General features: G+C 40.2%; 1 protein-coding gene across 2 annotated transcripts; it reads left to right on the top strand.

The window, feature by feature from the left end:
* The first annotated feature begins 5,653 nt into the window (after positions 1-5,653).
* LOC125109631 (protein NOXP20-like) lies at positions 5,654-16,006 on the top strand. Of its 2 annotated transcripts, none has more exons than XM_047746745.1 (2): positions 5,654-8,355; positions 15,989-16,006. In XM_047746745.1, exon 1 carries the CDS (start codon positions 5,739-5,741, stop codon positions 7,449-7,451), a length of 1,713 nt encoding a protein of 570 aa, XP_047602701.1. In that variant the 5' UTR covers positions 5,654-5,738; the 3' UTR covers positions 7,452-8,355; positions 15,989-16,006. The 2 variants fall into 2 exon arrangements, with proteins under 2 accessions (XP_047602701.1, XP_047602702.1); XM_047746746.1 differs by lacking the exon at positions 15,989-16,006 and adding an exon at positions 12,667-12,685.
* Positions 16,007-17,714: the final 1,708 nt, after the last annotated feature.

Genomic DNA, 17,714 nt, shown 5'->3' with positions numbered 1-17,714 from the left:
TATGTTCTTGAACTACAAAGAAATTAAGTGAGAAAACAATGGTAATAAGATATTTATTAAAATGTCAAAGATATTTGGAAATTAAACACATTCCTGAATAATCCATAGCAGAGAGAAGAAATTACCAGGTAAAATGACAAATCCAAAAGTTAGGTCTTTGGAAAAAATCAATAAACGTCTAATTAGTAAGAAAAGAAGAACACAAATGAACACAGAATGGGGTTGTCACTAGAGATCCTACAGACATTAAAATCATAATGAAAGAATATTATGAATAAATTTTACCTGAAAAATTCAAAAACTAAGAAGAAATGGACCTTGAAAAAGAAAACTAATCAAAACTGACATAAAATGAAGCAGAAAATCTGAATCACCTAATCTATCAAAGAAATTTAATGGGTTATCTAAACCCTTTCCACAAAATAATTTCTAGGTCTGGATGGTTTTACTGGTGAATTTTGTCAAAAGATTGAAAGAAAAAATACCAATCTTACAAAAAATTTTTCAGAAAATAAAGAGGTAGGGCGCCTGGGTGGCTCAGTGGGTTAAGCCGCTGCCTTTGGCTCAGGTCATGATCTCAGGGTCCTGGGATCGAGTCCCACGTCGGGCTCTCTGCTCAGCAGGGAACCTGCTTCCTCCTCTCTCTCTGTCTGCCTCTCTGCCTGCTTGTGATCTCTGTCTGTCAAATAAATAAATAAAATTTTTAAAAAAATAAATAAAGAGGTAGCACTTCTCAACTCTTCTGAGCCTAGCAAAACTCTAGTATCAAAACAAGTGTTACAATAAAAGCAGAATACTATACAAGTTAATCAAATCCAACCATACGTAAAAAGATGTTACCTCATGACCACGTCAGGTTCATCTCAAGAATGAAAGATTGTGTTCAAAGTTAGGGGAGACAAGATGGCGGGGAAGTAGGAGGAGGCGCCGTTTCAACCTGTACCCTAAAGTGAGCTGATTACCTACCAAAGAACTCTGATCACCCATGAAATCAGCCTGAGATTAGAATTATACATGTCTGGATCTCCACAGGGGCAGAAGATGCCAGTAGGCAGTCTTTCTGTTTGTCTGTTTTTGTTTGTATACTTCATAAATCTTACCTTGGGGCCCATTTGGGCCGAACCTTCTCTTTTATCTTTCTTTTTTTCCCTGTCTCTCTCTCTCTCTCTTTTTCTTTTTTCTCTCTTTCTTTTTTCTTTTGTTTGGGTGGGGACTCTTGATTGCTCAGAAGCATTCCAGGGTGCACCTTGACTGCGCCACGGTCGATACATCCAGCTACATCCATTCAGCCATCTCTCACCAAAATGACTAGGAGGAGGAATGCCCAACAGAAGAAAAATTCAGAGGATGGGCCTTCTGCAACAGAGCTAATGGTTGTTGACATAGACAATATGTCGGAAAGGGAATTCAGGCTAACAATTATCCAGGCAATAGCTAGGTTGGAGAAAGCCATGAATGACAAAACAGAATTGATTAGGGCAGAACTGAAAGCCACCAGGGATGATGTTCACAATGCTCTCAATGAGTTCCAATCAAATCTAAATTCTCAAAAAGCTAGGGTAACTGAGACAGAAGATAGAATCTGGAAGACAAACAGAGAGAAAGGATCAGGAGGAAGCCTGGAACAAACAGCTTAGAAGCCACAAAAACAGAATTAGGGAAATAAATGATGCCATGAAACGTTCCAACATCAGAATTTTTGGAATCCCTGAAGGGGAGGAGAAAGAAAGAAGTCTAAAAGATATAGTGGAACAAGTTCTTCATGAAAATTTTCCCAATCTTACGAATGGAACCAGCGTTCATTTACTAGAGGCAGAATGGTCTCCCCACAAGATTATAGATTCTCGAAAGTCCTCGAGACATTTGATAGTAAGAATGAGGAATTATAATTGTAGACAGGCCCTCTTGAAGGCAGCTAGGACAAAGAAGCTCCTTACGTACAGAGGAAAGCCCATCAGAATAACATCAGACCTGTCCACAGAAACCTGGCAAGCCAGAAAGGGCTGGCAAGATATATTCAGGGCACTCAATGAGAAGAACATGCAGCCAGGAATACTTTATCCAGCAAGACTGACATTCAAAATGGATGGAGAGATAAAGAGTTTCCAAGACCGGCAAGGCTTAAAAGAGTATGCGACCACCAAGCTGACACTGCAGGAAATATTAAGGGGGGTTCTATAAAAGAGGAAAAATCCTAAGAATATTATTGGACAGAAATATAGAGACAATCTACAGAAAGAAAGACTTCAAAGGTAACACGATGTCAATAAAAACATATCAATAATCACTCTCAAGAATGGCCTAATAATAATGGCATAAATGCACCCATAAAATGACACAGGGTTGCAGATTGGATAGAACGACAGGACCCATCCATATGTTGTCTACAAGAGACCCATTTTGAACCTAAGGATACACCCAGACTGAAAGTGAAGGGATGGAGAAGCATCTTTCATGCCAATGGGCCTCAAAAGAAGGCCAGGGTAGTGATTCTCATATCAGATAAATTAGATTTTAAACTAAAGACTGTAGTCAGAGATACAGAAGAACACTACATAATCCTTAAAGAAACTATCCACCAAGATGATCTAACAATTGTAAATATCTATGCCCCCAATATGGGAGCAGCCAATTACATAAGAAAACTATTAATCAAGATAGTCATATTGATATGAACACATTAATAGTAGGAGATCTTAACATGCCTCTCTCAGTAATAGACAGATCATCCAAGCAGAAAATCAATAAAGAAACAAGAGCATTGAATGACACATTGGACCAGATGGACCTCATAGATATATACAGAATATTCCACCCTAAAACAACAGAATACTCATTCTTCTCAAGTGCACATGGAACCTTCTCAAGAATAGACAACATACCGGGTCACAAATCTGGACTCAACCGATACCAAAAGACTGAGATTATTCCCTGCATATTCTCAGATCACAATGCTTTGAAACTGGAGCTCAATCACAAGGAAAAGTTTGGAAGGAACTCAAACACCTGGAAGCTAAAGACCACTTTGCTTAAGAATACTTGGATCAACCAGGAGATCAAAGAAGAACTTAAACAATTCATGGAAACCAGTGAGAATGAAGATGCTTCAATCCAAAACCTATGGGATACAGCAAAGGCGGTCCTAAGGAAGAAACACATAGCCTCCCTCAAAAAAAATTTAAAAATCCAGGGGCGCCTGGGTGGCTCAGTGGGTTATGATCAGGTCATGATCTCAGGGTCCTGGGATCGAGTCCCGCATCGGGCTCTCTGCTCAGCAGGGAGCCTGCTTCTCTCTCTCTCTCTCTCTCTCTGCCTGCCTCTCCGTCTACTTGTGATCTCTCTCTGTCAAATAAATAAATAAAATCTTTAAAAAAAAAATTAAAAATCCAGAATACACCAGCTGTCTCTACACCTTAAAGAACTGGAGAATCAACAAATTAAACCAAATCCACACATAAGAAGGAAAATAATCAAGATTAGAGCAGAGATCAATGAGGTAGAAACTAGAGATACAGTAGAACATATCAATGAAACTAGAAGCTGGTTTTTTGAAAGAATAAGATCAATAAACCATTGGCCACATTAATCCAAAAGAAAAGAGAGAAAGCTCAAATTAATAAAATTATGAATGAAAAGGGAGAGATCACAACTAACACCAAGGAAGTAGAAACAATCATCAGAAGTTATTATCAACAGTTATATGCCAATAAGTTAAGCAACCTAGATGAAATGGATGCATTCCTGGAAAACTATAAACTCCCAAAATTGAACCAGGAAGAAATCGAAAACCTGAATAGACCGATATCTAGTAACGAGATTGAAGCAGTGATAAAAAACCTCCCAAAAAACAAGAGCCCGGGACCTGACGGATTCCCTGGGGAATTCTACCAAACTTTCAAAGAAGAAATAACACCTATTCTCCTGAAACTGTTTCAAAAAATTGAAGCAGAAGGAAAACTTCCAGACTCTTTTTATGAAGTCAGCATTACCCTGGTCCCCAAACCAGGCAAAGACCACACCAAAAAGGAGAATTTCAGACCAATATCACTGATAAATATGGATGCTAAGAGTCTCAACAAGATCTTAGCAAACAGGATCCAACAGCACATTAAAAAGATTATCCACCATGACCAGGTGGGATTCATCCCTGGGTTACAAGGATGGTTCAACATTCGCAAATCAATCAATGTGATAGAACAAATGAATAAGAGAAAAGAACCACATGGTCCTCTCAATTGATGCAGAAAAAGCATTTGACAAAATCCAGCATCCGTTCCTGATTAAAACGCTTCAAAGTATAATGATAGAGGGAAAATTCCTGACCTTCATAAAATCTATCTATGAAAGACCCACAGCAAATATCATCCTCAATGGGAAAAAGCTCACAGCCTTCCCATTGAGATCAGGAACACGACAAGGATGCCCACTCTCACCACTCTTGTTCAACATAATATTAGAAGTCCTAGCAACAGCAATCAGACAACAAAGAGAAAAGGTATCCAAACTGGCAATGAAGAAGTCAAACTCTCTCTCTTCGCAGATGCCATGATACTTTATATGGAAAACCCAAAAGACTCCACCCCCAAACTACTAGAACTCACACAGCAATTCAGTAACGTGGCAGGATACAAAGTCAATGTACAGAAATCAGTGGCTTTCTTATACACTAACAATGAAAACACAGAAAGGGAAATTAGAGAATCGATTCCATTTACTATAGCACCAAGAACCATAAGACACCTGGGAATAAACCTAACCAGAGAGGTAAAGGGTCTGTACTCGAGGAACTACAGAACACTCATGAAAGAAATTGAAGACACAAAAAGATGGAAGACCATTCCATGCGCTTGGATCAGAAAAATAAACATTGTTAAAGTGTCTATACTGCCTAGAGCAATCTATACTTTTAATGCTATTACGATCAAAATTCCACCGGTACTTTTCAAAGAGCTGGAGCAAATAATCCTAAAATTTGTATAGAATCAGAAGAGCCCCTGAATTGCTAAGGAAATGTTGAAAAACAAAGATAAAACTGGTGGCATCACGTTACCTGATTTTAAGCTTTACTATAAGGCTGTGATCATCAAGACAGCATGGTACTCGCATAAAGAGAGACACATAGACCAGTGGAACAGAGTCGAGAGCCCAGATATGGACCCTCAACTCTATGGTCAAATAATCTTCAACAAAGCAGGAAAAAATATACAGTGGAAAAAAGAGAGTCTCTTCAATAAATGGTGCTGGGAAAACTGGACAGCTATATGTAGAAGAATGAAACTCGACCATTCTCTTACACTGTACACAAAGATAAACTCGAAATGGATAAAAGACCTCAATGTGAGACAGGAATCCATCAGAATCCTAGAGGAGAACATAGGCAGTAACCTCTTTGATATCAGCCACAGCAACGTCTTTCAAGATATGTCTCCAAAGGCAAAGGAAACAAAAGCCAAAATGAACTTTTGGGACTTCATCAAGATCAAAAGCTTCTGCACAGCAAAGGAAACAGCCAACAAAACAAAGAGGCAACCCACGGAATGGAAGAAGATATTTGCAAATGACAGTACAGACAAAAGGTTGATATCCAGGATCTATAAAGAACTAATCCGCGTCCCCGCCGGCCCTGCCCACGTGGCGGGGCGCACCGGCGGGTGCTCCCGCGCGCACTCGGCCGCTGGAGCGTTCTGGAGGTCAGCCATCCAAAACCAGCTTCACCAAGCTAAAGTCAAGGTGTTGGTATGAAAATGTCTGACGACACCAATGACACCTTAGCCACTGGAGACAAAGCAGAAATTGCCAAGATGCCTGAAGAGAGTGAATTTTCACCCAAAGACACAGAAGCGCCCTGTGATTCAGCTGTGATTTCAAACGAGCCGACAGCAGCTGATTCCAGAGGCGATGGGCATGAAAATGCCACTGTCGAGGGTGCAGAGACCACTGACTCTGGGCACCCTGAGTGGCCTCAACACAGCAGTGTCATGGAGCCCCCCCTCAATGGAGAAGTGACTGATGACACGCTTGTTGAATGCACTGACCCTGTCAGCCTCGAGGCAGAGCTTGGATCAGACATACCTCTGAAAGAACAGATTAATCCGGCTGTGGATTCACCTTCCCGTGGAGGAGGATGGGCAGACTGGGGCTCCTGGGGCAAATCTCTGCTCTCATCAGCATCTGCTACAGTAGGTCATGGATTGACAGCAGTCAAGGAAAAGGCAGGGGCCACCCTGCAGATTCATAGTGTAAATTCCAGCTCTCCGGAAGGGGCCCAAGCTGGTGCTGAAAATGGAGTCCCTCAGAGTGTGGCCACAGATCAGAGCCCTGCCGAAAGCCCACCCACTTCTCCTGCATCCAGGTCTCGGGGCATGCTGTCAGCCATCACCCATGTAGTTCAAAACACAGGTAAAAGTGTCTTAACGGGCGGTCTTGATGCTTTGGAATTCATCGGTAAGAAAACCATGAATGTCCTCGCGGAGAGTGACCCAGGCTTTAAGCGGACCAAGACGCTCATGGAGAGAACCGTTTCCTTATCGCAGATGTTAAGGGAAGCCAAGGAGAAAGAGAAGGAGAGATTGGCCCAGCAACTGACAGCCGAGAGGACTGCCCACTATGGGATGCTGTTTGATGAGTATCAAGGTTTGTCACACCTGGAAGCTCTGGAAATTCTATCCAACGAAAGTGAAAGCAAGGTTCAGTCATTTTTAGCATCCCTCGATGGAGAGAAGCTGGAACTCTTAAAAAACGACCTGATTTCTATTAAAGACATCTTTGCAGCCAAAGAATTAGAGAATGAAGAGAGTCAAGAAGAACAAGCCTCAGAGGAAAAGGGAGAAGAGTTTGCTAGCACGCTTACAGAACTTCTCTTTGAATTACACGTCGCGGCCACGCCTGACAAGCTCAATAAGGCCATGAAGAAAGCTCATGACTGGGTAGAAGAAGATGAGGCTACGGTGTCCATAAATATGGCGGAACAGTCGGAGGAGAACACTGGAGAGGAAGAGACGGAAGAGAAACCAGAAAATCCTGAAGAAGACAAAAAGGAAGAAAGGAGAACTAAGACAGTTGAGGAAGTGCTGTCCATCGAAAGTCTAGCAGAAGTAACAGCACGCTGTATCGAGCAGCTTCATAAAGTAGCAGAATTAATTCTTCATGGGCAAGAAGAGGAAAAACCAGCTCAGGACCAAGCAAGAGTTCTGATAAAATTAACTACTGCGATGTGTAAAGAAGTGGCCTCCTTATCAAAGAAGTTTATGAATTTTTTAACCACTGTTGGGAGCGACAAGAAGGCCGAGGTCCTTAACCCCATGATCAATAGCGTCTTGTTAGAGGGCTGCAACAGCACCATGTACATCCAGGACGCCCTCCAGCTGCTGCTGCCTGTGCTGCAGGTCTCACACCTCCAGACCGCTGGCTCAGAAGCACATCCGGGACCTGGCCAGACTCCATCCAGTTAAAGAGGTGGGCAGGCCACATGGCTTCGAGATGTACCAGATGTTTTCTCCACAATTGGCCCCAGACACCCCTTGGAGGACTCCACGAGCAATTTTGCACGGACAGTATGGAGAATGCAAGTTGAAAGAAAGCATCCTGTCTCTTACTGTATATGGTGGTTTTATAAATAATTGTGTTTTCTTTACATTAATTTAAATTTACATGGCTTTATATTGATACTTGCCCTTCATTTGAAGTTCATTCACCAGTATTCATTTCCGTTTTCCTGGCCAAGCATGTTATATTGAGAAATTCACAGGCAGATCTTAGACTTTTTTTTTTTTTAATCCTTTAATTTCCCACCTTTAACTTCCCGTTCTTTATAGTATTACTTTAAATCAGTTCTTATACTGAACTTAGTTTTGTTATATAAATATCATAGGTAAAGATAACACTATTTACAGATATTACCTATTATGGTAAAAGAGAAACAAGTATCTCTTTATAGTAACTCATTCTGAAAACAAGCGTTCATTGATCTCTACTGTGTGCTCACAATAGGAACACGATCTCAACCCAGTAAAGACAGACATTCTGAGCAATCTGTACACCCAACATGGGGCTCAAACTCACAACCCTGAGATCAAGAGTTACATGCTCTACCAACTGAGCCAGCTAGATGCCCTCAGAAGATACTCTAAAAGAAGGTTTATAATAATTCTTAAAATGCTTAAAAATACTAACAGATTTTCTAAACCTTAAAAAATTTGAAGAGTGAGGTAATTTTTTTTAATGTTCTGCCCTTCAGTGTATTATTGTATTTTTCCATACTCCTTGTACTTTTTGACCCCAAACTTGATGTATGGGGTGAAAATATTTGGGGGCACCTGGGTGGCTCAGTGGGTTAAGCTTCTGCCTTTGGCTCAGGTCATGATCTCAGGGTCCTGGGATCTAGTCCCATATCGGGCTCTCTGCTCAACAGGGAGCCTGCTTCCCCCTCTCTCTGTGCCTGCCTCTCTGCCTACTTGTGATCTCTTTCTGTCAGATAAATAAATAAAATCTTTAAAAAAAAAGAAAGAAAATATATATAAAAGGGGGTGCTAGAGCATATTCAGTTTAAACTTGACTCATTATGACTAAGTACATGATGGGGTAATTACAAAGCTTGGAAACATTCAAATAGAAAATTAGAGGGATCTCAACACAGCAGACCCCCAAACTGTATCTTTCAATCTGAAGCAAGATAGTCTATAAATACACAGACCACACTCAGCAATGGTCAATACTATAATGGTTTCTAAAGGGCAGAAAACACTGATATGCGGGTTGACTGACTGGTGTACTGATCCACAAGACCCCGCAGCCAAGAGAGACACTGTCAGTGGGTGCTTCTCCTGAGCTCGCCAAGTTCATTCCTTCCTTCCAGGTGGGGGTTCATATATGGCTCCCATTTCAGATCCCCATCAGCATCCCTACAGTCCTCATCACAAGATGGCGCCCCCCCCCCATGGCTCTTTCCAAGCAAAGGAAGCTTGCACTTTCACAAGGGTAAAAATCCTTCATTGATATTTGCTTTTATCCCCCTCATGGAGTAGACTGCTTTGTCCCATATAGGCAAAGTGGGACTATTTTAATATTATCCTATGTCTTGTTAGTCTTTGATTCATTTGCATCCTGTATTTCATTTGTGTATCTCCTAAAACAGCCAAAGAGAAAACATAAGAACAATGATTTACAATTCAGAAAGGAACTCTCTGAGGAATCCATTAAAGTTGCTTTTTGTTGTTGTTGTTAAAAAAAAAAAAAGAACTAATCAAACTTAACACACACAAAACAGATAATCATATCAAAAAATGGGCAGAAGATATGAACAGACACTTCTCCAATGAAGACAAATGGCTATCAGACACATGAAAAAATGTTCATCATCACTAGCCATCAGGGAAATTCAAATCAAAACCACATTGAGATACCACCTTACACCAGTTAGAATGGCCAAAATTAGCAAGACAGGAAACAACGTGTGTTGGAGAGGATGTGGAGAAAGGGGAATGCTCTTACACTGTTGGTAGGAATGCAAGTTGGTGCAGCCACTTTGGAGAACAGTGTGGAGATTCCTCAAGAAATTAAATATAGAGCTACCCTATGACCCTGCAATTGCACTACTGGGTATTTACCCCAAAGATAGATGTAGTGAAAAGAAGGGCCATCTGTACCCCAATGTTTATAGCAGCAATGGCCACGGTCGCCAAACTGTGGAAAGAACCAAGATGCCCTTCAACGGACAAATGGATAAGGAAGATGTGGTCCATATACACACTATGGAGTATTATGCCTCCATCAGAAAGGATGAATACCCAACTTTTGTATCAATATGGACGGGACCGGAAGAGATTATGCTGAGTGAAATAAGTCAAGCAGAGAAAATCAATTATCATATGGTTTCACTTATTTGCGGAGCATAACAAATAACACAGAGGACATGGGGAGATGGAGAGAAGGGAGTTGGGGGAAATTGGAGGGGGAGATGAACCATGAGAGACTGTGGACTCTGAAAAACAACCTGAGGGTTTTGAAGGGGTGGGGGGTGGAGGTTGGGGGAGCCAGGTGGTGGGTATTATGGAGGGCACGCATTGCAGGGAGCACTGGGTGTGGTGCAAAAACAATGAATTCTGTTACGCTGAAAAGAAATTTAAAAAAAAAAAAAGGAAATGTAACAAAAACGAAAAAAATAAATATATCAAAGTTAAACTTTTAAAGTAAATCTCTATTGGATGCCCCCCCCAAAAAAGAATGAAAGATTGTTTTAACAATCAATACTCTGTTGATGTAATTCAATTTTTTGTAACATGAATGATTACCTCACTAAGTGAAGGAAAAATGATTTGATGTAATTCAAGGTCCAGTCATGTTACAAACTTTCAGGAACAAAGAAAAAAAGAACTTTCTCAAACTAATAAAGGGCATTGTTATGTAAATGAGCCAAAGGTGGCTCTTCGGGGAGTATTTCTTTTTTTTTTTTTTAATTTCTACATATCTGTAGAATGGTTGGACCATTCTACATTAAATGGTTGGTTTAGGCAACCTAGGCTTCAAAATTGCTCCTGGGCTTCAAAATTCCCTGACAGGGGTGTGCATATTTCAGAGAAATAACTCAATCTAGGCCCCAGCAGTGGCCAGCATGGGCCATCTGGTGCCTCTTCAGTCAGCCCCTCTGCAATATGGGAGGCAGGATCTTTCATTACCTAAAGCCTGCAGGAAGACCCTAATCTGTCCTTTCTGATTGGCCTCTGGCAAAGAGGCCTGTGTATGGCCTAGCCATACATGTCCTTTTACAGGACCTGTAGTCACCAGCTTTTTGGTCCCTACTTGATAATATTTTGCATTGTATATCCAATATCCTCTGGCTAATGTGACAGTTATGGGTGGGCCAGATATACTACCAGGAATAAAATAGGAGATCCCATTGTTGGAGGAGTTGGCTAGGTAACACTGTTTGCCAGTACCCCTACCACAAGCATGATTATCTAAACTGAAAAGGAAGAGATCTACCACTCGTAGCGGTTTGCTGTTTGGGGACAACCAATGAGAGAAGGCACCATTCACACTGGGGAGATGCTCATTTATTGATTCCTCAGTAGTTAACCCATCTGAAACTGGCTACTCAGGATAAGGTCAAAGTGACTACACCTTACTTCTCCCAGCCTGTTAACCTTTCCTCTGACTCTGCAGATGGGTTTGGATAGAGTGAGGGCTTCATAAACATTATCAACCATTTTTTGCAGCCGAACCTTCACATCACTTTGCATGGGTGTCTGGTGGGAGGTTTCTGAGTCCTGAAAGGGCCTGGGGGCCCAGCTTCCTTGTGTGACGGAGACCACAGGGACACAGTTTAAATTCATGTAAGAATCCACCTCCAGTGCCAGCCTAACTTGACGGCAGTGGGTACCACTCCTTGCCTCAGTTTTCCCCTTTGTTGTTGAAATTAAATGAATTAATTTACAAGTGCTTTGCACAGTGTGTGGCACAGAGTAAGCCCTGTGAATGTGGTATCATTACCACGAGAGTTCATGTTTTTTCAGCATCCCTCTCTAAGCAGGTTTCATTCTGGTAGGATTATTATAAAGTATCTTGCATGAAAAGAGCAAGCTTTAGTTCAAAAATTGCAAAGCTGTCAGTCTGTTTGATATGTCTGCAAAATTCTGGCTTTCTTTTTAATAGGTTAGAGACACAACAGAAACCTGTCAGGTTCACCGTCTCCCATTATAACCCTGGAGGAACTCAGGGGACATGTGGGACAGGATATCTGGTTAGAAAGATAGCACCTGATCACAAAAAGTGGTCACTGTCTTTTTTTATACTGAATTACGTTGACACTCTTATGAGGAAAAAAGTTGTTCATAAACTGGTATAAAAAAGGATAGCCTTGGGGTGCCTGGGTGGCTCAGTGGGTTAAGCCTCTGCCTTTGGCTCAGGTAATGATCTTGGGGTCCTGGGATCGAGCCCCACATCGGGCTTTTTGCTCAGCAGGGAGCCTGCTTCCCTTCCTCTCTCTCTGCCTGCTTGTGATCTCTCTCTTTCTGTCAAATTAAAAAAAAAAAAAAATCTTTAAAGCCTCCGCCTTCTGCTCAGGTCATGATCTCAGGGTGCTGGGCTTGAGCGCAGCATCGGCAGGGAGCCTGCTTCCCTTCCTCTCTCACTGCCTGCCTCTCTGCCTACTTGTGATCTCTGTCTGTCAAATAAATAAATAAAATCTAAAAAAAAAAAAAAAGGATAGCCTCTCTCTTTCTCTCTGATTCTTAACGAATGGTGCTGGATTAATTGGATATCCATATATTAAAAAAAAATGAACTTCAGTTCATATTTTATACAACGAATAATGAACTCAAAATGGATTTTAAATTTATATGTAATATCTAAGACTATAAAATTTCCAGAATAAAACAGAAAAGAAAATCGATATAACCTTGAATTAGACAAATAATTCTTAAATACAACAGTAAAAGCATGGTTTATAAATATAAAACATGTAAGTTACACCTCAAAATGAAAAATGTCTGCTTTTTGAAAACCAAAGAATGAAAAGATAAATGGCAGTTGGAGAGAAAGTATTTGCCAGTCATATAACTGATAAAAATTTGTATCCAGAATATAGGTCTTTAAATTCTCAAAACTTGGGGGCGCCAGGGTCTCTCAGTGGGTTAAAGCCTCTGCCTTCAGCTCAGGTCATGATCCCAGAGTCCTGGGATCAAGCCCCATATCGGGCTCTCTGCTCAGCAGGGAGCCTGCTTCCCCCTCTCTCTCTGCCTGTCTAGACATAAATAAATAAATAAATAAATAAATAAATAAATAAATAAATAATAAATAAAATCTTTAAAACCAAAAAAATTCTCATAACTAAATAAGAAAACTAATAACTCAGTTTCCTGAAAATTGACAGAGGATTTGGACAAATAAAATATATGAATAGCAAATACAAATGAGAGGATTATTATCATCATTAATCACTAGGGAAATGCTAATTGAATTACATGAGATTCTTTTACCTGCTTATTAAAATACCTAAAAGTAAAAAAAAAAATTTTGTAAAATTGGTCACTGGTGAAGAACAAAACAAACTCACCATATAACCTTGAACTAGTTACTCCCCCACTCTGTGCCTCAGGTCTTTTCTGTACAGGGGGTCATGTTTGAGGAATGGGGTCAGATACTCAGGAGATCTGCTACAGCCAATGATCCCACAGAAACTCCCAGGTCTCCCTCCTATGATCCCTTTCCCCCAAAGGGGAGGTAGGAAGCCAGTGTAGGGAGTGGGTGGAACAGAGAAGGGAGATGAAAAGGAGAGAGAGGAAGAAGAAAGAAAGGATAAAGATTGAGAGGGGATAAAAAGGAAGTAGGAAGGAGGGAAGGAGAGGCTGAAGAAAAAGAGATAAATCCTCTATTTAGGCATTGGTAAGAAATCAGAATTCAATAGAGATGAAAAATCCAAAAGCTGCACTTCACAAAGGGTGAAATGGAAATGTAAAATACCCTTGTCTCCGCTAAAATAGATTATTCATTGCTCTGTGTCACTGCAGATGTGTGCTGTGTCCACTCACAGATAAGCAGGATACATTTGCATGATTTAAATGTCACCTAGAGGCTGTGAATAATAAACTGTGTGAAGTCAGTCTAGAGGGTCTGAATCACTTTCCCAGAAACTCTTACTTCATCAGCCAAATCTCCACTCAGGGTTTGAAATTTTAAGTGCTTGAAACTTCTTGTTGTGCTGTCTCATTACTCTCGGTGAAATCAGGGTCAAAGCAAACCATGTTCCCTTCATCAGCAGCTTTCAAACACCCCCATACATAGGGCCATTTCATCATCATTTCAAATAAGTTAGATATTTGTCTCTGTCCCCCTGAGAATTTTAATGTCCAACATTGAAAAGGGTAAGATAATACCTGCAGGATGAAAAGCAACTAAGGTGGTCATTGATGTGTAGGGAAAAACAAAGACCTTCTTCTGGAATGGCATCAGCTGAAATTTGAGTATTATTTACTTTTTAAGGCATTTTGACATATATTATCCCCATTATCTATCTGATAGATGTAGATATAGTACATTCCTGGAGCTTGGTACTCAAAGCTAGGATTCACATATTCAGCAAGTATTTATTGAGTTGCTACTACGTGCCAGACTTTAGGCACTGAAAGGTATAATAATAAACAAAGAAGGGGCACCTGGGTGGCTCGGTCAATTAAGCAACTGCCTTCGGCTCAGGTCATGATCCTGGGGTTCTGGGATCAAGCCCCATGTCAAGCTCCTGGCTCAACTGAGTAGATTCTGTGTTTGAACAATTCTCAATCTGTTTATCCCTTCATCTACTGATGGACATTTGGGTTATTTCAAATTTGAAGTCATTATAAATAAAGCTGCTATAAACATGGGTGTACAAACCATTTTGATGACTCATGTTTTAATTTTTCTTGAGAAAACATCTAAGACTGGAAATGCGAAGGCATGACCTAAGTGTACATTAAACTTCACAAGAAAGTACCATATAGTCTTCCAGAGTGGAGGTTTCATTTTAACTTCTTACCATCCATGTATGCAAGTTCCCCATCAGCCCAGATTTAGGGCTGTCAGTCTTTGTAATATTAATTGTTCTAGTCAGTGTGTAGCAGTATTTCATTGTGGTTTCAATTTGCATTTCTAACTTGTAATTGGTGATTTTATTAGTAATGACACTGAAGACTTTTCATATGTGTATTTGCCATATAGCTTCTTTAATGAAATGTCTGTTCAGATTTTTCCCATTTTTTAATTGGGTTATCTTTTTTACTGTTGATCTGTATACATTGTTATATGCTTTGGAAGTGAGTCATTTGTCAGGTATATGTATTGTGAATATTTTCTGTCTATACATTTCCTTTTAAATATTTATTAAAATAATTTGACTTATGGAAAGGTTGCAAAAACAGTCTAAAGAATTTTACATTTATTTTTTAGTCTTCATCCACAACCCATAAACAATTTTACCATGTTAACAAAATGTTAACAGTTTTACCATTTACCATTTTCACTTTGTCTCTAACACACACACACACACACACACACACTGATTTTTTTCTGAATGATTTGAGACTGAGTAACAGAAATAATGCTCCTTTATCTCTAGTACTTAAATGAGGATTTTCTAAAAAAGAAAACAAATGCCCTCTTAACCACAGTACAGTGATCAAAATCAGTAAATTAACACTGACACACAATTATCTAATCTATAGATCTTGTTCAAAATTTATCATTTTGTCTCACAATATCTTATCCTATGCATTATGGTGGTAGTTTTGTACTGTGGTTCACCTCACCTTAAATTTCCTGTGTGGACTGAGAGAGCATTTGAGATTTATATGGATACATACTCCAGTTGTTTCACCACAATTTTATAAAAATGAATTTTCTTTTTATTTTTTAAAACATTTTATTTATTTATTTGAGAGAAGAGAGAGACAGTGAGAGAGAGCATGAGCGAGGAGAAGGTCAGAGGGAGAAGCAGACTCCCCGTGGAGCTGGGAGCCTGATGCGGGACTCAATCCCGGGACTCCAGGATCATGACCTGAGCTGAAGGCAGTCGCTTAACCAATTGAGCCACCCAGGCGCCCATGAATTTTTCTTTCTTGATTGAGTGCCACGGCACCTTTATTAAAAATCAGTTGACTGTATATAGATGGGGAGGGGTTCTGGAATTTCTACTTTGTCTCACTAGTTAGTCCGTTCTTATGCCCATACTGTACTCTTGTTAATTGTTGTAGGCTTATCCTAAGTCCTGACAGGTAATATAAATCCTCCAACTTTATTTTTTTTTCAAGGTCATTATGTCTAATCTAGATTCTTTGGATTTCCATAAAACTTTAGACACCAACTTTTTCAAAATAAAGTCTGTTGGAGCTTTGATTGGGATTTCAGGAAATTTGTAAATCAGTGTTTTGGGAAAAAAAACTTAAAATTATTGAGATTTTGGGCACCTGGATGGTTCCATTGGTTAAGCATCTGCCTTCGGCTCAGGTCATGGTCTCAGGGTCCTGGGATCAAGCCCTGCATCAGGCTCTCTGCTCAGCAGAGAGTCTGCTTCTCCCTCCCTCTCTCTCTCTCTCTCTCTCTCTCTCTGTCTACTTGTGATCTCTGTGAAATAAATAATAAAATCTTTAAATAAATAAATAAAGTCTTTTAAAAGATTATTAGATTTCATAAGAGTATACCATAATATAGTGTATCTTTACATTTACTTAGGTCTTTAATGTTTCTTAGCAATGTTTTACAAGTCTTACACATAGTGTTAGATTTATTCTTAATTAGGTATATGATGCTATTGTAAATAGTACTTGTAAATTTCATTTTCTGTTTTTTGTTGCTAGAATATATGTAAATACAATTGAATTTTTGTATATTAATTTTACACCCTACAATCTTATTAAGTTCACTTATCTAATATTTTTTGTAGTTTAGGTAGGGTTTTCTACCATCATGCTGTCTTTGAATAATGACAGTTACCTTTTTCTCATCTTTATGCCATTTGTTTCATTTCTTCTTTTCCTGTGTTGTACTGGCTAGGACTTGCAGTACAGTGTTGAATAGTTTGCTAAAACTGAACATCGTTGCCTTATTCCTCAGATTTAAAATTATCTCAGATTTCAAATTAAGCATATTATTACCTGTAAGCTTTTCTAACATGATTTTTATCAACTTGAAGAAGTTCCTGTCTATTGCTCATTTGCTGAGTCTTCCCTCCTCCCTCCCTCTTTCTTTTCTTCCTTCCTTCTTTCCTCCCTCCCTTCCTCCCTTCCATGAATGAGTGTTGAATTTTGTGACATTAACCTTATGTCCTGAAAGTCTAAAATACTTACTATCCAGCCCTTTAAGAAAAAGTTTTTGACCTCTTCTCTTGATAAAAACATAAAAGAAACGTTGGTTCATAGTATGCATATCAGTGTGGATCTAATCAAGAGACAGGAGCCACATAATAATTTAAACAGGAGACTAATATGAAGATTATTAAACATAAGATGTAGGAGGGTCTACAGGGCACTATATGGCTGAAGGAGAGTAACCAAGGAAGAACAAACTTGGGAGGGGGATTACCCTCCCCAAGGCTCACATTTAGACTTTGTTGGAGCTGGCATCATAGCAGTGAAATAGATGGCAGGGAAGTCCTCTGGTTTGCACAGGCCTGAACTGACCTGCAGTTGTGGGGTCAGCAGGAATCAATCCCCAGAATGCAGACAGGGTGAGCCACGAGAAGTGGCTGGCCACACAGGAAGGAGTTCAGAGAGAGTGGGAGCACCAGTGTGAGTAGGAGCCTGGAGCTGTGGTGCTTCTGTCAGGAGGATTGTGGCACTAAGAGACAAACCTGGGACATGTGGAGCTAGGGAAGCAGAGGGAGAGGGAACCCAGTGCACAAGGATGACCCTCAGATCGGGCTGGGACTGGGACACAGTCAAGGAACTGTGTGTTCTAGGCATGTGGCTGAAGCAGAGCAGCCGTGGACATCCTCGCATGTCCACTCAGTAGTGCAACTGCCAGGAATGACAGTAGAGTCCCCTCCCGCTTCCATGTGGTTCCAGCATCCTCTATTGAGAAAGCCTAACACCATGTTCCCTGTAAAGAAATGCTTGAAGTAATTCTGTGGAGTAGGTACTAAAGGGTAGACTTGGAGCTGAGAGGTGACATGTTGGTAACTGACATAGTGTTGTTGAAGGATGGAATATCCTACAAGTATTGAACCCACACAATATTCTATTAGACGT

This window comes from Lutra lutra, chromosome 9 (genome assembly GCF_902655055.1).
Source record: "Lutra lutra chromosome 9, mLutLut1.2, whole genome shotgun sequence".
NCBI lineage: Eukaryota > Metazoa > Chordata > Mammalia > Carnivora > Mustelidae > Lutra > Lutra lutra.
Note: the sequence above shows the minus strand (reverse complement) of the source record. Positions and strands in the feature narration are given on the sequence as shown.

Excerpts from the sequence above, each read along its gene's own strand:
- LOC125109631 (XM_047746745.1), top strand. The coding sequence starts at position 5,739 with ATGAAAATGTCTGACGACACCAATGACACCTTAGCCACTGGAGACAAA.